The 24,099-nt window shown below is 32.8% G+C and overlaps 1 protein-coding gene across 2 annotated transcripts; it reads right to left on the bottom strand.

Annotated features, from left to right (window-relative positions):
• Positions 1 to 33: 33 nt before the first annotated feature.
• LOC106057664 (cell cycle checkpoint protein RAD17-like) lies at positions 34 to 23,875 on the bottom strand. 2 transcript variants are annotated; one of them, XM_013214974.2, is made up of 17 exons: positions 23,750 to 23,875; positions 22,442 to 22,544; positions 22,082 to 22,233; positions 20,999 to 21,076; positions 13,322 to 13,481; positions 12,157 to 12,367; positions 10,921 to 11,046; positions 10,299 to 10,368; positions 9,819 to 9,924; positions 9,007 to 9,195; positions 8,271 to 8,359; positions 6,713 to 6,859; positions 6,224 to 6,373; positions 5,645 to 5,684; positions 4,627 to 4,707; positions 4,335 to 4,392; positions 34 to 472 (listed from the first exon to the last, which is right to left on the bottom strand). In XM_013214974.2, exons 2-17 carry the CDS (start codon positions 22,536 to 22,538, stop codon positions 253 to 255), a joined length of 1,974 nt encoding a protein of 657 aa, XP_013070428.2. In that variant the 5' UTR covers positions 22,539 to 22,544; positions 23,750 to 23,875; the 3' UTR covers positions 34 to 252. The 2 variants fall into 2 exon arrangements, with proteins under 2 accessions (XP_013070428.2, XP_013070427.2); XM_013214973.2 differs by lacking the exon at positions 23,750 to 23,875 and adding an exon at positions 23,369 to 23,462.
• Between the last annotated feature and the right edge of the window lie 224 nt (positions 23,876 to 24,099).

Below are 24,099 nucleotides of genomic sequence, written 5' to 3'. Positions count from 1 at the left end.
AATAAACAAATATATTCAACACCAATCTTTGTATTCATTAAACAGTCAATGTTTTATTTCTTAATATATCACATTTTTAAACTTGCTTGCACATTTTTAAATACCAGCCATCCTAATTTACAACACATCATGTCTATGTATATATAACATGTCTATGTACCAATTACAACACACGTCTATGTACCTTTTACAAAACATTTCACATGTAACAGACTCAATTGTTAAAGAGTATTTATATTCTGCTTTCATTTCTCAGTCCTCAAATTCTTCAATGATCAATTCTTCCTCATCTTGCTGCTGTTTCTGTACACTGGCTTGACTGCTGGATACAGTGTCCTCATCTTCTAAACTAGCACCATCCACACCTGTTTTACTGCCTAGGACAGGAAACTGAGATTCTAATGCGTCACTCTCCTCAAAATGATCTTCCTCTGTGATCACATCATTCTCATTGAGTCTTTCTTGCCTTGGTCTGTCAAATTAACATAACAATCAGCATTAAGGATGTATTACTTTGAAAAAGGGAATACAGCACAGAAACATAGTATTTTAAAGCAATAACATAAAACTTCTTGCTGAATAGTGAAAGAATGCTATTCAAATGTACTGTTAAGAAATAATTAAAAAAGAAGCAACTTTGACACTACAATCCCAATACATTAGAAAATGATTAGAAAGGTACTTTTATATCTGCTTGTTTAAAAAACGTTTCATAAAAAGAACTTTTTACCCAACAATAAAAAAAACATAAATAGGATGTTGCTTTTTTTCCATAATAAAAACCAAATGTTCAAAACTAAAGCTTAAATATGATAGATTAAAAACAAATCATGACTATCATCCAGGAAATTTGGCAGTTTATAAAGCTATGTGTTTTGAAAATATTTTAACTACAAATTTGATTAAAATTTTCAAATTCTCTCTTTTAATTCTTTTCTTCCTCTTTTTTTTACAAAGCTTATATCAGGTCACTGTCTATATGTATATATTATTTCTCCCACACACATTCTCGGATCAAGCTGAATATTCGCCTAGTTATTCATTGACATAGACAAGACATGAATCAATTAAAATAAAAGTAGCCAATCAGACAATTAATTACTAGTAGTTCATTATTTTGTTTGGTAGCAATCTTATCTTATCTTATATAATACAGACGTTACTTCAAAAAAGAAGATGATTACGTCCTACGCGTCATGCATTTAGTCATGCATATTAACCAATGACTTAAATTCTGCCAAGTCACTGGTTTTCCTGGCTAGCTCAGGCAACCCATTCCATGCTCTAATAGCACTAGGGAAGAAGGAGTATTTGTACAAATTTGTCCTAGCATATGGGACGAGGAATGTGCCTTTATCTTTGTGTCTTTCAGAGTATTTTATTAAATTTTGTTTTTGTATTTGAAGATTATGGTTCAGTGTTTTATGTATGATTGCTACTTTACTTTTGAGCCTTCTGTCCTGAAGGCTTTCTAAATTTAGTGATTTTACTAAAGGTGTTACTCTAGTCAAATGTGAATATTCGTTTGCTATGAATCTCACTGCTCTATTTTGTGTCTGTTCCAGTTTCTTAATGTTTTCTTGAGTTGAGGGGTCCCAAACGGAGGATGCATATTCTATTATTGGCCTAACCAAGGTTAAGTAACATTTTAGTTTTATGTTCTTATTTGATTTATAGAAATTTCTTTTAATAAATCCTAATGCTTTGTTTGATTTTTTTGTAGTTTCATCAATATGTGGATTCCATGATAGTTTTTCATTTATTATAACACCTAGGTATTTTGCGTTTTTAGTCTGTGATACTGGTTTGCCATGAATAAGATAAGTGGAATTAATTTGTTTTAGTTTTTTTGTTACTCTTAACAACTGACATTTTTCTGGGTGGAAAGACATGCTCCAATTTGATTCCCATTTCTGTAATTCATCTAATTCTCTTTGTGAAATATCTGTGTCTTGTGTTGTTTTTATTGTTCTATATATTATGCAATCGTCTGCAAATAATCTGACTTTTGTTCCTGAACTAATGCAATTTGGTAAATCATTTATGTAAATTAAAAATAGTAGTGGACCCAAGACTGTACCTTGAGGTACACCTGAGTTTACTGTTATCGGTGTTGATTTAGAGCCATTTATTATTACAGTTTGTTCTCTCCCTATCAGAAAGTCTTTAATCCACTGATGCAGTGGACCATTAATGCCGAAATATTTTAATTTTTTAAGCAAACTATGGTGGTGAACTTTGTCAAAAGCCTTAGAAAAATCTAGTAAGATAGCATCTATTTGTTCACTATTATCTAAACCTTTTGAAAAATCATCAATTAGTCCTATTAGTTGTGTTTCACATGATCTATATTTCCTAAAGCCATGTTGGTATGGTGTGAGGACATTATGTTTGTCTAAGTGGTTTATGATGTTGCTACATATTATGTGTTCTAGGATTTTACATGTGATGCTGGTAAGTGATACTGGTCTGTAGTTTCCTGGGTCAGATTTTTCTCCTTTTTTAAATAGGGGGGTGACATTAGCTTCTTTCCAGTCCTTTGGTACTCTGCCCTGGTTAAGTGAAGCCTGAAAGAGTATTTTGAACACTGGGGCTAGCTCATTACTTAGTTCTTTGAGTAATCTAGCTGGAATACCATCAGGTCCAGAAGCTTTATTTGGTTTGGTGTTGGCTAATAGTTTTTGAATTCCATTTTCTTGTACTACTATATCTTCTATGTTGTCTACTTGGTTCAAATTCAGTAATATGTCTTTGTCTCCTGGGGCTGAGAATGCTGATGCAAAGTATTTGTTTAGAATGTTTGCTTTAGTTTCATTATCATTATGTATTATGTTATGTTCATCTTTTAATGGCGCTACGCCTGTTGTTTCCATTTTCTTAGACTTAATGTATGACCATAGGTTTTTGTTGTTATCTTTAGATATTACATTGTTTATGTATTCACTCTGCAGCTGTCTGCTTACTTTTTGGGTTAAGTGTTTAATTTTTATATACTTTTTGTAAACTCTTTCTGCATTAGTTTCTTTAAATTTTCTATAGAGGTTTTCCTTCTGTTTACAAAGCTTCTTTAGTCTATTATTAAACCAGCATTTATTTATTTTGTTTGATGTGTATTTAGTTGGTATATGATTTTCTATAATGCTTTTAAGATGGTTTTTAATGAAATTCCAGAGGTCATCGACTGGTTGGTTAATGTCTTTTTCTAATAAGAATGTTTGTTGAAAGTTTAGTGCTGCTTGGTGTAGTTGTGTCAGGTTACATTTATTCCAGAGTAAGATTTTTCTTTTGGGTTTTGTATTGGCTACTGCTTTTATCTGACTGTGTATTTTTATGATCTCATGGTCTGATAGACCCGGGATAATTTCATAATCAACTACTAATCCAGGTCTGTTGGTTAAGAAGAGATCTAATGTGTTGTTTAATCTAGTTGGCTTTTTAATGATTTGATCTAAACTTAGGTTGTGTAAAGTTTCTATGAAAAGCTCATTTATGTCCTTAAGGTTTTGGTGTTTATCTATGGTTAGTGTTTTCCAATTTATATCAGGTAGGTTGAAATCACCCATAATCCAAAAAACTGCATTTTTATTTGTCTCTTTAAGTGTAGTAATCTGATTACATAGTTCCTGCATGTATTCTAAACTAGAATTTGGTGGTCTGTAAATGCTGCCTATTATTAGGGATGTTGAGGTGGTATTAATTTTACAAAATGTTGATTCTACATTTTTTGAGTTAGGTAAGGTAATTTCTTCTGCTATAAGAGTGTTTTTTATTCCTAAAAGAACTCCTCCATGATTATCAGCCCTATCTTTTCTAAAAATTTCATAATTACTATTGAAAATTTCTGCATTATAAATTTCAGGATGCAGCCAAGTTTCTGTTCCTGCAATTATGTCTGGCAACTAGGGAAACTAATACTTCATTATTCATAGATATAGCTCAATTTGTAGGGCTTAGTCTCCTTAAATAATTGTTAACGCATTCTCCGATCAAGTTGATATTTTAACAATTATTTATTGTACCTAACAAAACAAGAATCAATAAACAAAAATACTCAATTAATTATTGGTAATTAAATGATATTGAATAATGGAAATAACTTGTAAATTATTTGTAGATATAGTTGTAAATATGGAGTTCTCCTTTAAAACAAAAGCTTTGTTTTTTTAAAAGGATTTTAATTTTTTTGCTTGTTTTAATGTTATAAATAAAAAGAATGTTCATGAAACTCATTACTCTTTTTTATTTTTTGAGTCACTGTGTTCAGAACAGGAAGTAGACATTAATAGCTTGAAAGTAATAGCTTAAATTATTTTAGCAATTGTCAGTTCACTAACCTTGAGAAACTGTTTGATCTTATGAATTGAGTCATTTCTTGCACAAATCTAATCTGACCTGTAAAAGACATCTAGATACATTTATACACACACACAAAAACAGGATCTCTCAGAAAGTCAAGCCTAAGCAGACAATGACTATCACAAGAACGTTTCCTTTTTTTAAATCACCTAATTTCAAAAGAAAGTTCCTTGACTTTAAGTTAATGACAAATGTTGCTTTTAGGTAACAGTGAAAAAAAAACAACAACAGATAATGTCCTAAAAGTGAAGTTTTAAATAGACAAATTACCTGGGTCATGCAATGTTGGGTTAGTTAAACCAATGTAAGGAATAATCTCTGTGCACAATACTTCTGGCTCCCAATGGTAACCTGGAGACACAGAGCATATATGATCATCAATTTGAATTGAAAAGCTGTTGCAATGTTTTGTTCTGAAACTTTACATATGGAGCACTTCCAATATATTTCTACTTAGTTTAGAGGACTTTATGTACAGAAAATTGTAATGATTTCTTCAGAATAGTTCTAGCTAAGAAAAATGTTTTTCAAGTTGAAACAAATGAAAATGTGAGAGAAAAAAAAGGAGACTATTAGTTGTTGTTTGTTTCAAAAATACAGGTTTCACCCCAACATTCAAATAAATGACTAACAATTCATCCAATGGAACAAAGACAATTATTGAACAAAGCAAAAAAAAAATATTTATAACTATATATATAACTAAATTAATTAATTACCACTTATTGATTAACTGATTGGTTAATTTTTTTTTCAATTGATCCATATATTGACATTAACTATGAATAAATGTGCAAATTTCAACCTAAAGTGGGGGTGGGGAGTGCTTAAAATGTAATAATAGAAATAACTCCACATATACAGCCACACCTCTCAATAACTAGCATTTATTTCCCTCCCTTTTCAATACCAAACAAAATACAAACAAATAACTAATTACCCATAATTAATTAACTAACTGGTTAATATTTTTTTTGTTGGGTCATGTTTTGTTAGGTACAACAAATAATTGTGTTAAGTTTCAAACTGATCAGAGAATGGGTGTGGGAGAAATAACATGTACAAAAATTGTACCAGTCAGAGAGGCAAGAGTTAATATAAGCTTTGGAAAAACACAAAAGGTATAAATATGACTAATATATACATTTTAAGAAGAGTCAGAGGTTGAACAGTTTGACTTAATTTAACAATATGAAAAGTGTTGAACCAACCATAAATTCTTTCTCTTTTTTTTTGTAAGCCTACACTAACAACAGACTAGTGAGTACAATAAAATAGAGATAGATACCTCTAAACAGATGTCTGGCTGAGGCAAGGTTGTCACAGGTCTAAAGAGAAATTGAAACAACATTAGGATATTTTAAGTAAATTGAAACTTTGGCTAAAGAAAACAAGCATTTTTTTCCCTTGGTATTTCAATGTGCTTGAAGTAATTAGCTCAATTACTATTTTAGAAAGAAATCTTCATACTTGGATTAATCATGACTAAAGTTTTGTGTTATTTCTGAACAAAGCACAAAAGTCTCCTCTCATTTGATGTTAGAAACGTATTTTGTGTTTTAACAAAACAATTTCTTGCACATCTACAAATGTATACAAATGTTAGGTGCACACTAGACCTTAATTTCATTTAATTTCAACAAATGTTTTATTCATAAAAATAATCAAAGACATTTTTTTAGGTGTGATTTGAAATTCATCCAATCACCTCAACCCTAAGTTAATTCCTTACAAGAAATATAAGTTGTTTTTTTTCACTAATTTTTTAATTAAAAAAAAAAAATTCATTTTGCCATTCTGATGAACTTAAAAATCTTAAGATGATTTGACTGTTAATTAATCTCTATGTGGATGTATTAGGACCTACCTGTTTACTAACATGAAACCAATGAGATTTGTGTAAAGGCTTCCAGCCTTGGTTCTTTCTGATGCTATCATGATGACAAAAGTCTGTATTGGAATGGATATAGCCCCTTATTGCTATAGAAAGGGAATAGTCCTGTAATTCTTCTTTTGCCTATATTAATGTTAAATATAAAATGTCCTTAGCATACAAAAATTTAAGGTTTAAAAAAAAGAAGTCATGTACACTAACAATATCTCAACTTTGAAACCAATGAAATGTACAGTTTTGCTAAAATTAAAGTACAATGAAATGTACTTTTACTTTCCCCAAATATTTGTGTTGCAATGCAATTTAAAGTTAACAATGTTTTATGCTCCCATAATAATTAATTTTATTTACTTTGTCTTATGGACATTAAATATACTCTCAGGAATGCTTTCAAATCATTAAAATCTTTAATAAAAAATTTGATGCAGCTAATACTAAAAAGTAGACACATATTCTATATACCGTCCATAAAGCAGAGAGGTAATCAGCATCACTGAAATACTGTGTTGCCCTCTCCAAATCTTCCACTGTGGTCAAGAAATCCACATAGTTCTCATGAAGGAAAGAATTGAAATAGTCAGCAGAAACATGAGTATGGGAAACTATCTCCTGCATTTGTTTTAAAAAAAAATATATTAAAATAAAATTAAAATTATGGACATAGATTACATTAATTCTTATAGTTTGTATTGTATAGTTGAAATAAAAAAAATTTAAGTGCTCCTGGGATTCAGGGAATGAAAAGTAACTTTAAATCTTTAATAGTTAAAAGATTTGGAGTTTTTTTTTAAATGTCATGAATCAATAAAAAATTCACAATCTTTAATAGAATTTTAGTCTCTCTTAAGACTTAAGCTATAGCCTTTACAACTCAACAGCAAATCACTCTAGAAAACAACATTTTAAAAATCTAGCAAGTTTTCTTTATTTTTTTATTTATTTATCTTAATTTATTTTCTTTCAGTTAAAAATAATAGTCTGAAACTGTTACTGCATTATTTATGACTCAAAAACTCAACCATAGAAGATTATTTAAAACAAAAAAACAAATAATAACCTCAAGAAATTGTTTATTGTTTAGTATTTCTACTTTAGATTCTGAGGTGATATAAGACCAAGTTAAAATCTAGATGTGTTGATGTGAAAACATGTATATTTCTATTCATCAACTAGTTATCATACATGCATGTTTAACACATTAAGCAGCATCAACAATCTTATAAAATAAGACAATTTAGAAAGACTATGGCATAGTCCTCAGCACAAAAATTAGACTGATGCGTTCCTCAATTAAGGCAATATTACTGAAGGAATGCAAATCTGGGACTTTAAATGCAGAATTAGAGAGGAATATCCTAGAAATGGTTCTGAGATGTTATAGAAGGATTCTAGAAAACCCATTCAATAGCCGCTTTAAAAAAGTGGAAATTTGAAACAGGATCACAATTGTGATTGGACCCCATGATGACTTTCTGACGACTGTAAAAAAAAAAAAAATGCAAGTTAAGACTATTAGAGATCCTAGGGCTTGCAAAGATTCTATGCAGGAAAAATAGTAGCTGGGAAAGTTGGAGAGGCAGACATCGGAAGCAATGGAGGTCGAAATCACAGAATGGACACTGGCTTAATCCTGGACAAAGACAGAGATGACTGGATGAGATGGTTATGTGCCCCAATGTTCTAACAGACTAGGACAGGGGGAGGTGATGATTAAAAAATGAAATTTCTCAATGGATTTGCAGCTATATCTGAGTTAGAGAGTGGATGGTGTTATTTAATTTTAATACAAATCCTTTATATTTATTTATAAACTGCAATTTTAAGTAAAAGGGCTAACTATAGCCTAAGTAACAAAATATAGTATTTTCCTTAAAGAAAATAACAAGACACCAAAATAAAAAGGACTTGAATACAAGTCAATGATACAAGATTGTGTTTTTTTGTCCCTGTTGCACATCATGTGGTGAGCTAAATTAAAAAAAAGAATACAAGTGACAGAGTCATAAGTCAATACACTTACCTCAGGATGAAGAGATAGCGGGTCTCTCTCATGAATCTTTAAGTGAGATGGAAGCCTGAGATTGGGTTCAGAAGGATTTGCCTCTGTTCCTAATGAGGAAAAATGTTTTAAAAATTCTGTATCAATTGTCTTATACAGTTTGATTTTATTGTAGAAAAACATCTTGCAGAAAACAAATTAGATTTTGTTCTTATAATTACAGCAATCTACACACTTTGTTAAATTTAAGAATGTAATCGTGAACCAATGCAAGTTGCAAATAGTCAGTTCTGGTGACCCAAAGACCACTTCCAACAGTAAAATGAAAAAAAAAAGAAAAGTACGAAAAAGGAAGGTATTAAATATGTATATTTGTTATTAGAATAATTGTTGGTCTGGTATGGTTCTTATCATTATTACCCCACTATAACACCAGAAATACCTAACCTCATTCAACTAATAAATCTCATAATTGAAGGGAAGTAATTACTATTTGGTTAAAATTATAGGGAAAAAAATCTATACACAATTTACATTTTTGGTATTCTTATATTAAGTAAAAGCGAAGTGAAATGGGTAAACTAGGATACGCAGACCTATGTGGAATATCTTATAGCAATATGAGAAATAAAGGTGTCTTATCATGGAAATCATAGTTTGCTAAAACAAAATGTTGCAAATGGCATAATGAAGCTTTTTAAGTTATAAAATAAAAATAAACACTCAAACAATCACTTGTAAAATGATAAACTCTTACTTTTAAAATACAGAACTTTGCCAATAGTGTGAAAGAGAAAAACACTTTTATCCTTGGCCCCAATGACTAAGACATTTAGCTTATCATCTGTTTGTTTGGAAGTTTTAGATTTGAACTTTGTTCCAGTGCTGGATGATTTCTTTTTAGAAGTGGATGTAGAACAACAGAAAGATGCCAAGTCAGAAGTGTCTGGAAAAAACATTGCAGATAAAATTATAAATGTTGAAAGTGACAAACACAAAGGTGTAGGAATAATACAGCATCATTTTTTTTTTACAAAAATATCTTAAATTTTTCAGATGGTATAGGATATATATTTTTTTTTCATTACAATATAGTGGGAAGGTTGGGGGGGGGGGGAGGTACAGGTTAAGAATGAGATCATTTATTAACAAAATATAAAGAAAAAACAAATATTAATTGGAACATTCTGAACATATCCTTACATTTTTATTGCAAAAAACAAATTTGTATTTAAAAAAAAAACACTTTGAAATGCTAGCTTGCTTCAATGTTTTACAGAGTACAAGCAAATTATGAGGCCAGCACATTGACCATCTATTTTTACTTCTTCCCACAGTTTTCAGTTTCCCATTTAAGGAGAGTTCTATTTATAAACTGATTTAAATATGTTGTGAACATTGGCCTTTAGTTGAGAAGCAAAGTACTGTATTACAAAGGCTGTAATGTCATAAAAAAAATAACTGGATATTTGCTAAAATGAAAATATTAATGAAGCCAAATGTTTAATGACATAATTCAATGCTGCAAGTTTTATAGTCTTGTATGATATTACAATTGATTCAGCTTACCTAACTTGCAGGCGAACTGAAGTGCATTCAGTGCTGATCTCATGTCCCCTGCACTTGACATGGCTATTGTCTCAATGACAGAGGCACTGGGTTGTTTGATTAAACCCTAGTAAAGAAATTTTATTAAACAACCAGGTATGTACTTAATAATACTGATGATGTTAAAGAGTTAACTGATCAATTTTTTTTTACATTAAATAAGAAATATGTTCATAAAACACTATAATCAAGCTTTATAAAACAAAATTTTAAAAAATGTTATAGTATCAAATACAATTATCTATAAGATGGTACTAATACATTTAAAATGAAACAATAGATCAAAAGTTAAATTAGGTCAAGAAAGTTATTTCTAAAAAAAAAACAGGAAATTCTGTACACTGTTACAAAATGTTTGTCGAAGATAACATATTTCCTTACCATATTCTAGTCTATAAATACTATTTCAAAATACACATCAATTACTATAAATAGACATACCTGTAATACTTCTTTGTTAATGACTTTAGTTAAGACTTTGGACAATATAGTTGGTGCCACAGGGTTGAAACTAAAAATGTTTAATGTTACAAATTTCTTAGGAATTCTATACAATTGAAAGCATATAGACAGTATTAAAAAGTAATGGAACTAGTTCAGACCTTGCGATCCATAGGGCAGATGATGTATTTACTTTCTCTCAACTAATATTAGAGCTGGATGGATTCCAGGGGCATCCTAATAATTGTGAAATTCAAAATTTCAGTCTTCATCTAGATTCGAACCCAAGACTTCCTAGTTCGGAAGCCAAGCATTTTACCATTTAGCTATCATGCCCCCCATACAGACAGTATCAAGATTGGCTGCACTTTTTACAGCACAGAATTATTCAAACTTTGGGGTAAACAAAAATTGAAGCATAAAAAATATTGCTGTTCATAAGTTATGTTAGCTCCAAGTTGTAAATCTTTAGGTGTTTAAAGTAAAACCTACCTTATGTTGGTTAAAGTAAAACCTACCTTATGTGGTTACACCAAGTTGTAAATCTTTAAGTGTTTAAATTAAGACCTACCTTATGTTAGTTACAAGTTGTAAATCTTTAGGTGTTTAAAGTAAAACCTACCTTATGTTGGTTATACAAAGTTGATGTTGTAAGTCTTTAGGAAAAAGTTTCTGGATGTTAGAAGAACTGTTGTTAGATTCCGTCATGATTATAACCAGAGGACTTCTACCAGTAGACTGGTACTTGCTGGAATGAAAAAGCTTTGGGGGTGAATGTTTTTATGAAACATTTTCCTAAATAATTATGAAATATTGTCAAGTGCATTTAACAAATGTGGATTATAATAATAAAAACTTAGGGACCCATGTTAAGATCATACCTTTTTTACTGTAAAAACAATGTTGAAATAGAGTTGATTTTTTTTTTGTGAACAATGATTTATGAGAGAGTTGTGTGTGTAGCACCCATTTATCCTATTAGAAAAGGATAAAAAACTTTACCATTTATCAGATAAGAACCCCAGACCATTAGATCAGACTTTCCAGTCTGAAGCCTAACACGCTGTCCTTAATTATATAAGTTGGGTGTGGTGGCTGAGTAATAAAGCACTTCAGAAATGAGCGGTCTCAAGTTTTAATTCCGGTAGAGACTGGGTTTTGTAACTTTATAATTTTTACAATACCCCTAAGTCCACCCAGACAGAGAAAGCGATGGGAGGACACCATAAAAGAATGGCCTGCCATTGAAAGAGGTTCTAACTAAGGAGAGGAATGGAGAAAAAGTGGTCAGCGAGTCTTGCATGGTGCCCCAACAGTCCAACAGACTAAGGGATATGTAAAAAAAAAAGGTAAAAGGTAAGTTAAGGCGGCTGATCATTTGGTGGCCACATGACACCCTTTTGTTAGGGAGTGTATGTGTGTGTTTCCAATGTCCTGACAAGAAAAGGGCAGCAGTAGGTTATGGCTGAAGAGCTTCTGAAGAAACATCTACCATAAGTCACATGTGTAATAGTTGAGGGGAGTTATTTTAAGAGGTGTGAAACAGAAAGGACGTGTTTTGTTGTGACTCATATCTTGTTTTCATTTGTTTCTAAATACATCTACTTTCAAGTTGAATCTGAAAAGTTACATCAAGTCTCATTTAATCAAGAAGTTTATTCAAGTTTTTTCAAAGTTCTACAGTTAGATTATAAAACATCAGTTTAGTTGTATTTGGAGCTACAAACCAATGACCCAGCAGCAACACCTCTTTAACTACTAGCCATAGATACAGATGAATTTTGCATCCTCTTCCACAGAGATCACAAGGTTTGAAAGGGTTAACTCCTTCTTACCCTTCATTACATAAATATCCTACCTTAAAATGGTATGAAACTGTGTGGGGTCTCTCAAAAAGTTGTTTGGGATGTCTTTGACTACAATGACAGTATTTAATTGTCCACTGTTTTGGTTTGAGTCAACACTGGATGTCATTATGTCCAGTTTCTGATATTTATTAGCTCTCAGCAAGAAGTTGTGGAACAAAGCACTCTGGGACTGGCTACTGTAGGTATCTACTGTAGATCTTTCTTATAACAAAAAGAAAAAACTTTTTAAAAATAGGTTAAGAATAGCATAAGATTAAAGAAGACATAAACATTTTTACAAAGCTTATATTATTTTTGTCTGTCTGTCTGTCTTGTAAAAAGTTTGAACATGTTTTTCTCCCATTTCCCATTCTCTGATCAATTTGAAACTTTGCACAAATATTCATTGAGCCCGACAAGACACGAATCAATCAAAAAAAACAATTAATTATTGGTAATTAATTATTCTGTTTGATATCAAAATAAAGAGAAAAATTGCTACTTAATGAGAGATGGTTCCCCCCCCCTCCCCACACTTCCCATTCTTAGTTGAAAATTTGTATAATTATTATCAATGACAAACAGAAATCAATCCAAAAGTCAACCAATCAATTAGTAGAAATTAATTAATGTTTTTTGGAAGTAATTTACAGCTTTTTTCCTTAGATAAGCTTTGGTTTTTTAAAAAGTAATCTTTTTTCTATTGCTCATTAGAATATTTATTTTGAGAAAAAAAGAAAGATAACATTCATGAAATGTTGAAGACTCTTTGTTTAATTAAATGTTGTTTCTTTTTCTTGAATGAGTCTTTCTAAAAGAGTTTAGAACTTAACTTGATAAAGAAAACTGAATGAAGCCCAAAAGCTTCTTTACACACAAAATAAACTTTCACTCAGAAATAGTTACAGCATTTAATCTCAGTGTAGAAATATGTGAAAATACTAAATAAATTACAGGACATCAAATGGACAAGATACACATGCTACTCACTTCAAAACTACTGCTGTTAACATATATTAAACATTGTCATTCTGTCTCTCCCTTCCTCAGCCATTCACCCCCCTCTTTTATCCACTCATCTGGGAAAATCCTCCTTAATGTTTCATCAGATGAGAGACACACACACTCCATAACAAATGGACTATTATTGTTAACAAATAAACAAAGAAAACTGACCTGATCTATTGAAGTCTTCAGTAATGTACTGATCAGCAGCTAGTTCTGAATTGTTGGACCACTCTTGAACAGACAGACCCAACTCTTTGCATAGCAAGTGTAAACATACAGATTTACCTGCCCCTGCTGGACCTGTTATCAATAAGATCGCTGCCTTCTTCTGTGGAGAGAAAACACAAAAGATTTTTTACATTTGCAACCATAACTAGGTTAAGAGCTTCCAAAGTTTGCAAGTACTATTCATAAGCTATCAATACACTAGTTTGAGAAACACTGAGTACCTGCTTTATTGTCAGATATGCATATTCTGTATTTCTCATGCACCCTGATTAATAGTTGTGTATTTGTTTACTTAAGGCTGTCTGACTGTGTTTTTGTTCCCTGATGTCTGGTATGTTAATTTTATATCTGCTTGTGTGTAGCTGCTCTTGTTTGTTTCATGTTATCTTTTCTGTAGAGTGGCCAATACAGGGGTGCTCATCTTTTATCTATTTTCAAGCCCTGGGAGCAGACCAAGCTTTGGTTCCTGCATGTAGCTAATATTGCAATGGCCATGGGCAGTGTGGGCCTATGTACCCGTGATTACTCTTGGTGACCAAGGTGTGACAGTTGATTTGTATTTCTATTATTGAAATTTGAGCATTAAATATGGATCATTTGTATAGAGTTAATACAACTTAATTAAATTCCTGACATTTTCTAGACTTTTTCCAGACTTTCAAAAAAAATTTTGAGACTCAAATAAGATCATCATAATGGTACCAACTTTTAAAAAGACAAATAATATATGATTAAAAATCTTTTTTTTACTTACATAAAAATATTAATATATACACTATATACAAATGACAAGGAACTCAACAGTCTAAAATCTCCTGGAGCATTGACTGTTTTGTTCTTTCTAGAACAATCAGATCAGCTGACTTTGCTTTAACCTCATGGAGCATGTCATTAGATTTTGACAAAAACTTAAATTTTGTTGAGACTCTGCCTCATCAGCATATTTGTCAGCAGATGTCCTTCAAAATTTCTCTTCTTCCATGAGTTTTTTAACGTTTTCCTTTCAATTCTGACAGCTCATCGTCTTTTCCTTTTCAAATTTTTGGCTGTCTCAGCTTGTTTGGTCTTTTCTTTTTCTAAACAGTGTTGATTGTCACCAATCAGAGCTAGACTGATACAGGACATTAATCATTCTGACATCCAGAGGCAGCAGCTGTTATGTTAGTGATGCTTTTGTTATGACTACATTTGAAATGCCGCCAATTATTTTGAAAAAGTCACAAATCCTTTCTCTGTGGAACTAAAGTTTGCTGATGCATATTGTCAATTATTACCTCTTTGTTGCAAAAAAAAACCTCTTTCAACAGTCGCCTGGCCATGAGATAGCAAAAGTAAGGGTTTCAAAACATTCCAGAGAGCCGTATTTCAGGTTGTTATGTAGAAAATCATCCAAAGGTTCAGTAGCTGGATGAAACAGTTCAGTAACTTTTGTTTCAAATTGTTTTCCTCTAAAGCTTCAAGGCACTTGAATTTGTTGTATATCTGGTCACAGTCATTTAAAGCAATGCTTCCAGAATCTGGCAGAATTATTAACAAATCCCTAAACGGGAGGCTACTACTTGGGGAGATGATCCCATTAATGCTGGATTTAAACAAAACAATTTCTGCACCAAACGAATCATGACTGGTGATTTGTCTAGTAATTTAGCCATTAGACTTGCAATAAATTGTCTGCATTCATTTTTCAGTGTCATTATTTGCAGATTCTTCTTCTTCTTCTAGCCAGCTTTATTGCTGCTGAGCTGTGAGCTCTTTTGCAGACTGTGCCAAGGAAAAAAAGTGTGCTGTTTTCTTCAGTTGTTCAGCACTGCCGTACAGGGTGTTGGTTATGTTGGGCTGTAGTGGAAGTAGGGTCTGCCTAAGGTGGATTAGGGAGGGGCATTCAAAGAGGATATGGTTTACGGTTTCAGAGGGGTGGGTGCAGGGTCTGCAAAGGGGTAGTTGTGTGGAGTTTATTTTGTTCAGGTGGTAATTTAATAGTGGTGTGTGTCCTGTTCTTAGTTGGAAGATTGTAGATTGTTCTTTGCGGGGGAGGAAGTTAATACTGTCCAGTTTGTTAGGCGTAGTCATTTCTCTGTACATGGCTCTGCCTGTGTTTCCTGATGCCCATTGGTTGAGCCACTCCTCTTTGTGATTGTTGACTAACATTGACCTTAGGGTGAGGTAGTTAACAGGTCTATCTGGTTGTTCCATAGTTGAACCTGCCTTTGATAGCTTATCTGCCTTTTCATTTCCCATGATGCCAATGTGTCCAGGGATCCACTGTAGTGTAATATTGATATTTAATTTTGATATCATCTGGTGGATTATCACACTGAGTGTTGTCAACTCTCTTGGGCTGTTTGAGGTGCTGCTGTTAAGTGCTTCCAGAGTAGATTGGGAGTCTGTAAAGACAACAATATCTGATGGTGGTTGCACTCCTACATATAATTTGTTTTCTACTGTCTGGAGTGCTATGGTAATTGCCTCAATTTCGGCTTGGAAGTTTGAGCAGTAATCACCACAGGGTGCGCTTATCTCAAAGTGTTTATTTTTAGGGAAGACCAGGAAGGCACCAAGACCAGCATTGATGGTAGCTTTGAAAGCCGATCCGTCTGTATAAATATGGATAGCTGTTTTTGGATAGCTTTCGATTGTTTCAAGCGTGCCTACTTTGAGCTCCAGTGGATTTGATTCTTTTGTTAAGGTGTTATTTAGTAAATGTGTTTTGATGGTTGGTTGTTTGTAGTTTAGTCCGGGTGTAATGTTTGAAAACCTGGTAATTTTTTCTCTGTTATTGGGTAGGTGGTGTTTTAGGGCTAGTTCGTCAGTAAGTTGGATCAGAGTCCTTTGCTTTTTTTGGTTGTTTTTCCTATTTCTCTGTGTTAGTAATTTATTTGGATGATCGTCCTCCAACCTTCTGTATCTCTCAATAGCTTCTAATGCTGCTCTGTTGCGCCTTAACTTAAGAGGTTCAATATTGGAGTCTATTTCACAGGCTGCTGTGGGAGTAGTTCTCATACCTCCACTAATTAACCGCAAGGCTTGGTTTTGGATTGTATCTAATGATGATTGATAGGTTTTGTTGGCAGCTACTTGTATGGAGAGACAGTTATCCATTACAGATCTGACATATCCAGTGTATAACTGTCTTAAGGTTTTCTTTTCAGCTCCCCAGGATGTTCCTGCTAGGTGTTTTATTATGTTTAATCTTTGTGATGCCTTTTCTTTTAAATCTGCCATAAAGTGTTTTAGAGACAGTCTTTGGTCTAGTTTTACACCAAGATATGTTGGATTTTCTTCTTTATTTATTGGCTGAGAGTCTATTTTTAGGATGTAGTTTCTTTTTGCTGTTTTGTTGCTGTGGCTAAAGATTGAATAAACTGACTTTTCTTTGTTTATTTCCATTTTCCATAATTTTGAATATGTGGAGATAGTTGTGAGGGCTCTATTTAGTTTGGATCTAGTCAGCACTGGATATTTCTCTGTAGTCCAAATTAAAAGGTCGTCTGCATAAAGTGCCTTATTGACCGAAATGAGGTCCGGGAGGTCATTCATGAAGATTAGAAAGAGAGTGCAGCTAAGGGCTGAACCTTGTGGTAGTCCTTCTTCCAAACTTTTTTGACTAGAGATGGCACCTTCGAATCGGGTTTGGATGGTTCTGTTTTTTAAGAATGCTCTGATCCAGCTGTACATTTTTCCATGGATGCCCATTTTTTTCATCTTCAAAAATAGACCTTTTTTCCACACTCTGTCATAGGCTTGCTGCAAATCTATAAATACTGCTGTAGTGTGCTTGTTTTCATGAAACCCTTCTACTGTGTCCTGGATAAAACGAAAGAGGTGGTCTTCTGTTCTACTTGCTTTCCTGAAGCCAGCTTGTGCATTGTGGAGTGAGCAAGTACTTTCTAGCCACCAATAGTCGGTTATTGATCATTTTTTCTGCCATTTTGCCAATGTTGGATGTTAGAGAGATTGGTCTATAACTTTTTGGGTCTCCAGGTGGTTTATTTTTCTTTAAGATGGGTATTATGTTTGCGGTTCTCCATTCCTGTGGTATGTCTCCAGTTTTCCATGTATGGTTGATAAAGTTAAGTATACAGTTTTGGGCCTGTGGTCCTAGTCCCCGAATCATTTCATTTGTTATTTTATCGGGTCCAGGGGATTTTCTTGACTTGAGGCTTTTTAGGGCAGTATTGAGCTCATGTAGAGTGAAGGGAGTGTCAAAGATCTGACAGTTGACTGTTGGAGCTTTTTCTTCTTTCTTTAAGATATTACTGAAGGCCTGGTCCAATTGTTTTCTTGGCTTTGACTTGTTAATGCTGGCAAAATATTTATTGAAGGTTTCAGCCTTTTTAAGGTTTTCTGTTATTATGTCGTCAGTGTCTTTTATAGGTTGGGGGTTTGTTATTTGTTTCTTTCCTGCTAGCCGGTGCAGAAGGGTCCAGGCCTTTCGACCATCCTTGTTTAGATCTAGTTGTTCGCATGTTGTGGTCCACTTTTTCTTTTTTTCTGTTTTAATTTTGTATCTTATAAGCCCTGTCAATTTGTTGTACGTTGTCTTGTTCTCTCTAGTAGGATTTTTTTCTATAGTCTTCCTGGCCATGTTTCTTTCTTTTACTAATTTATCTAATTCAGGTGTCCAAAAAGGTTTGTATTTCTTAACTTGGCCTCGAGGGATGTATTTTTTTGCTGCTTGTAAGATGTTGGAGACTATAGTTGTGTAGGTTGAATTGATGTCTGTCTCAATTACGCTTGATAGTCTTGTGTCTGTTTCTTGTGAAAAAGCTGCCCAGTTAGCTTTTTTATAGTTCCATCTAGTTGTTTTGTTGGATTGGTATCTACCTGGCGTTCCAATATTGAGGAGTATAGGCCTGTGGTCACTACCTATGTCTTCAAGTACTGTTATTTTAGAAGAGTCGGTAATGTCTGTAGAGATAAAAGTTAGGTCAGGTCTGCTAGTTGTGTTGTGTGCTCTGTGGAGGAAAGTTGGAGGTGTAGTTTTGTTTTGCAGAAGGTGTAGGTTAGAGGCATTTGTTACATCCTCTATTTCTTTGCCACGCTTGTTGTAGTGTGGGTAGCCTAGGGAAGGTGTGTGTGCATTGAAGTCGCCAGCTATTATTGTCCTTGTGTAGTGTGGTAGTTGTATGTCTATTTCTGCTGTTGATGATGGTGGGCAATAGTAGTTTTTGATGGTGTACTTTGTTCCTCCTCTCCAAAGAAGTATTTCCTGCGTGTCGATGTCTGTATTGTTCTGTATTTGTTTTACTGTGGCTTGTGTGTCGTTTCTTATGAGGGTCATAATTCCCTGGCATTTGGTGGAAAGGCATCTGTACTGTGTGTAGCCTGTGATGTTTATTTTTTTCTTGGGCAGTAGTGTTTCTTGCAGTAGCGCTATGTGTATATCATGCTTCTTGAGTATGTGTTGGAGTTCTGTTGTCTTGTTTTGTAGGCCTAAGATGTTGAGTTGCAAAAGGTTTAGGTGTTTGCTGCTAGTCTGTTTTTTATTTCCAGTAGCTGACTTATCACAGGCAGTCCTGGAAGAAACTGCCATGCGCAGACCTTTTACGAGGCGACGTCTGAGCTCGTATGGATTTTTCGTTAAATTCCTTGGCATTTAGTGTAGGCTGGGTGTTTCCTCAAGCTTTTTTAAAATATATAAATATATAGTCCCCGCATTTTAAGGGAGTTTTCGGTCTTGGCAATTTTCTCCAATACTGACATAAAAGGAAACATCTAGGTCTGAAGACTGTAACCGGAATATCCATGGGACAAGGTGGGGTTGGCCAATGGTCCATTCTCCGCCATCCATAGAGCTCTCCAAATGGAACTTTTCTGCAGTAGAAAGCTTAAAGTGGACTGTGCCCTGGGTATGCTCTGTGGAATCGTCACATCCTGGATCCAGGCCCCTTCACGATATCACATTCACCAGATTTAGAAAAAAAACACTTCATGTTGGGTTTATGTCTAGTATTAGAATGTAGTGAGACAAGGACCTCCGTCTGGTGTAGTGCAATCCAGACCTCTGTCAAAAAGCACCTAGAGGGGGGGAAGGTCCACTATTATTCACTTAGTGAAATGCAAGTGGAAAGGCAGTGGGGTTATTTATTTCTCTTGGTCATTTCCAAGCCCCGATACCCACACGGGGGAGTATCGCCACAGAGTGGAGGTTTGGAGTCAGAGTTTTCCTTCTCCTAGATGGGTTGCGTTATTTAGGCTGACGTGCCCCATCAACACGAAGCTAAACTGGTTTTGAGGCGCCAGTGTTCCGCCTTTCATCCCTTCTCCTGTCAGTTTGTAAGAACAGATTCCGCCGGATTTTTGAGAAAATCATACGAGAAGGCCAGGAGCTGGATTTGACTGTCAGAGGCATTTAGAGACGCAAGCCATGAGAGCATTTCTTGGAAAGTGGGTGCTTATCCCCACTTTCACCCCCGGCATTGACAGTCCTTTGGAACCCTATTTGCAGATATGTTGCCTTACTCTTCTGCAACACTTTAGTAGATGCAATACCTATTTCAATCTTTTAAAAGGGCAAACAGATTTCTTTACTCTTTACATCAAGAGCAATCAGATCCCAAGGACTTTTAATTTTGCTCAGCTTTTTAGACTGAAGTATCCTTCCTAGCAAAGATTGAATGGTGGTGAGCTAATCATCAGCAATGAATGGTAGCATGGGTGTATTTGTCTGATATTTGGTCAGAAAAGGCTGGAGTTCTTGTGTAATGGACAACAAAATTTGAGCCTTGGCTTCTAGCAGAGCATCAGCAGCAAAGTCCACAAGATTTTTGTATGACTTACAAGTGGGTTCTTTTGATTTATCCCCCTTTTATTTTGTAGTACACTTTCACTGCAGGCCATATTTGTAGAGCTATCTGAATAGTATGAACAATTTCCAGCCACCTGTGTCCACAAAATCTAAATGCAAATGTACTTGTCCCTGTAAGATTAATAAAATCTTGTATGCCAATTAGTATTCAGGATGCAAGATAGTATGATCTTTTACTTGTAAATAATCATCATATTAAACAATTTATATGTTCATCATCAGTCATTAAGCATTATTTTTTTTAACCTTGTTAAACTGTCAAGCCCGGAAGATGAGCATTATTAGTTTACATAACCTAAAGGAATTTTTTTTTAAATCCATGTTAAGAAATGGTGAGTTAGGAAATGGCCCTTGCCTTTGAGCAAAATAAGAAATTGTTGTTAAGCAAGGCACTATTAGTTATTAAAAGTCTGATTAAAAGAGCATAATCAATAATTAATTTTGAGAGTCCACAGTAGCTCAAAGCATCTTTGAATTCTAACTTAATATGAAATCTTAATACAATGGATTATTTCTTTGGTTTATGAAGAAAAAAAATTATCTGTTGTGAAATTGTTATCGTTTTTTTAAATACTGACAATTCAGTGGTTTTAAAACTTATTAATATTTACTGCATAAATTTGATTTTCAATTACCAACCTGAAGACTATGAGATCAAAACCACCACCTCTTATAATATAACCTGCAGCCCAACATACTATTACTGATCAAAAACATTAAAGTGTTTACTCTATTGTGGTGGGTCAACAGCCAAAGTTAAACGTAAGTTAGTGTTATTGTTTTTTTTAATTTTTTTCCATTTCAATTACCTTTCCATTTTTAGAGGCATTCTGTAAGAGCCAATCAGCAACTTCCTCTACTTTCTTTTTGTGTATTGCCAACTCAGCCTAGTGAGAATATTCATTGGTTTAAAGATAATAAAGGAAATAGAATTATAAAAGAAAAAGTAAGGAATATATATTTTAAGAATCAAAAAATGTTCTTTCATCTTTTCAGGGTAAATGTATAATGTGCTAATCAAATGATACAACAGTCATGAAAATATAGAACTTAATTGCATATGTTTTCTTTTGGCTATTGCAGTAACTTTAAATTAAAAAAAAAAAACAAATATCAAAACCAAAAAAACTATTTTAATTATGATCCATTCATTTCATCAATAAGTAAAGATTATTTGATTCATATAATCAGAAATTAAAGAATATCAAGAAGGTAAAAAAAAAAAAAATGTTAACTAATGGTAAGAACTCCACATGTAGAGCTATATAATCTCAATAATGGAGAAGTTATTTTCCTTTTTCAATATCAAACAAAATAATTAAATAGTTAATTACCAATAATTAATTGAGTAATTTATTCATTTTTTAATTGATTCATCTTTTGTTGGGTACAATTAACATTGATTAAAGTTTAACTTGATATGAGAATGGGTGTGGGAGAAATAACATGTTCAAAATTTTTTACCAGACAAACAGAGTTGATATAATGCTATCTAAGCTTTGTAAAAATCAGCTTTGAATACTTCTTCATTTTTCATAGCCTAATTATCACATAAGTAGCAAAAATGTAATAAGAAGACTAAAAAAATGTGGATGGCTAAAGCATTTCTAGCCTAGCAGCTCCTTTACTTTCTTAGGGAAAAGGATTTGATTGCGATGACTAACAAGCATACAAGAAATCAGGTTGAAATACTGATGGGAGCAATAATTTTATTAAGGATTTTAGAAAATTTTATAGACTACCTATAGTAGTCAATGTTTATTTTTTGTAGCTTTAATTATTTCAGAGTCAGCAAACTTATATGTACACTACAAAATAAGGCTATTGGAGTATAGATCTTTCATAATTACTTTTAAATGACATAAAATTAACAGATCGATAAAACCTCTTACTCTGGATGTGGGTTTATACTTTTCGGACCATAATTCAGCCTGAAGCAAAAAATTCTGAAATGACTTGGATTGACTCTGATTTCTACTGGTATGTGGAGTTTCTCTTGGTCTTTTCCTGGATAGCACATCTTTAGCTGATGCTCTTTGAAATTCTAACAAAATTTTGTTAAAGTATCATCAAAGTTTGATTGCTGATGTTGATAATAGAAAGATTTAAAAACAGAATACACACATACACAAATAATATATTAAATTATTCAAAACAAAAATCATGTGGGCTACAATAAATTTTCTATAAATGTATTCTTTTTTTTTTAATAACAAAAAAAAAATGAATTAAAAAACAAATTCCTAATTTACCACTTTTGGATGGACACTGTGGGTTTGATGATGATTTATGTTTCTCGGGAGCAGTAATGTCACCAAAATTTCCAAATGATGAAGTCACCCAGCTCATTTCTTTCTGCAAAAAATTAAACTTCAATTAATGTATTCAATTGAAAATGCATATCAGATATTTACATTATAAATATGATGTTATAGCATTAGAAAAAGCACAGTTTTTGTGCTTATGAAAAAAAATAATTTAAGGTTTGGGTCGCCACATAGATCTAGTGGGGTATTGTAAAAAGGATGGTTAAGCTAAAAAAAAATTGAAAAGGTTGAGAACCGCTGATCTAGATCTATAATCTATAGCCTATGTAGATATTATAATAAATAATAATTATTCAATATACTATAATATAGGCTTACAGTAGACTAAGTACTAAAGTATAGTAGAGAACTGGGTAATAATAACTTATTAAATTATCTAAATAAAAACCTTTTCAGTAAATATTTTAAATTTTATATTAATAATTCTACATAATAGATCTAGATACACTTCTAGATCAAACTAGACTGTTAGATTTACTAGAGTTTACTAGTGGCCTAGCTTGGGTGGGGGGGGGGGAGAATTTGAAAATCCCCGGGCCCCCACTTGATAGGGGTCCCTTAATGAGTGTTTTTAAATTAAAAATTAAATATTACACAAAATGCAGGGGCCTCGAAAGAGGTCAAACCCCCAGGCCCCCAAATGATGGAAAATTCCTAGCTACTCAAACTGAGTTCACTAGTCAGTATAATATAATATTTAATGACTATATTTATATTATTATTAACTATAGTTATAGTTATAGACAGACATAGACTAATATAAATTATAAATAGAATATTATCAATAATTAGTATACTATACTGAGTATAATTTAAATAGAGAAGAGATAACTATCATACTATGTTACTTACAGTTACTCTACTAGTACTAGTAACTAGACTCTATGATTAAATTGATTAGTCTGAACTTATGATGTGACTATGTAGAAATACTAACTATGTGTATGTCTACTGTCTTGAGTAATTTGAACTAATCACTATATATATGTAATATAATAATATATGTTATAACTGATCATAATGATGATCGTGATATTGATAATCACAGATACTGAGACGTCTGAGATAATCAGTTACTCAGCAGTTAGTGAGTTACTGATTTACAATTACAGTATTAGTAAGTATTACAGTTACAGTGAATGATTTCACTGAAATTTCAGATTTAACTCGAGGCTTTTTTTTTTAATTTTCAAGATTTAGATCTAGAGATCTCACAAAAAAAAAGAGATTTACTCTAGATGTATAATCCTAAATATAGAATCTAGTTCAAGTAGTTCTAGGTCTAGTAGATCTAGATCTAGCTTTATAGTCTATAGTTTATTTAAAAATAACATTTCAGAAAAGTAATATAGATCTAGATCTAGAGATGTATAGGGAGAGTAACATCCCTTATGATTAGATCTAGAATCTGGATCAAAATCTTACTTTCTCGAAACAAATACAATTTAATAGATATATTATATATACACCTACAACAAAAATACTTTCAAACATTGGATTTAATTTTTAATTTATAATCTGTATTTTAATAAATAAAAGATTTAATAAATAATAGATCTAGATCTAATTCAATGTAGATCTAG

The sequence above is a fragment of the Biomphalaria glabrata genome, chromosome 5, assembly GCF_947242115.1.
Source record: "Biomphalaria glabrata chromosome 5, xgBioGlab47.1, whole genome shotgun sequence".
Taxonomy (NCBI): Eukaryota; Metazoa; Mollusca; class Gastropoda; family Planorbidae; genus Biomphalaria; species Biomphalaria glabrata.
This window is presented reverse-complemented; position numbering and strand designations above follow the sequence as displayed.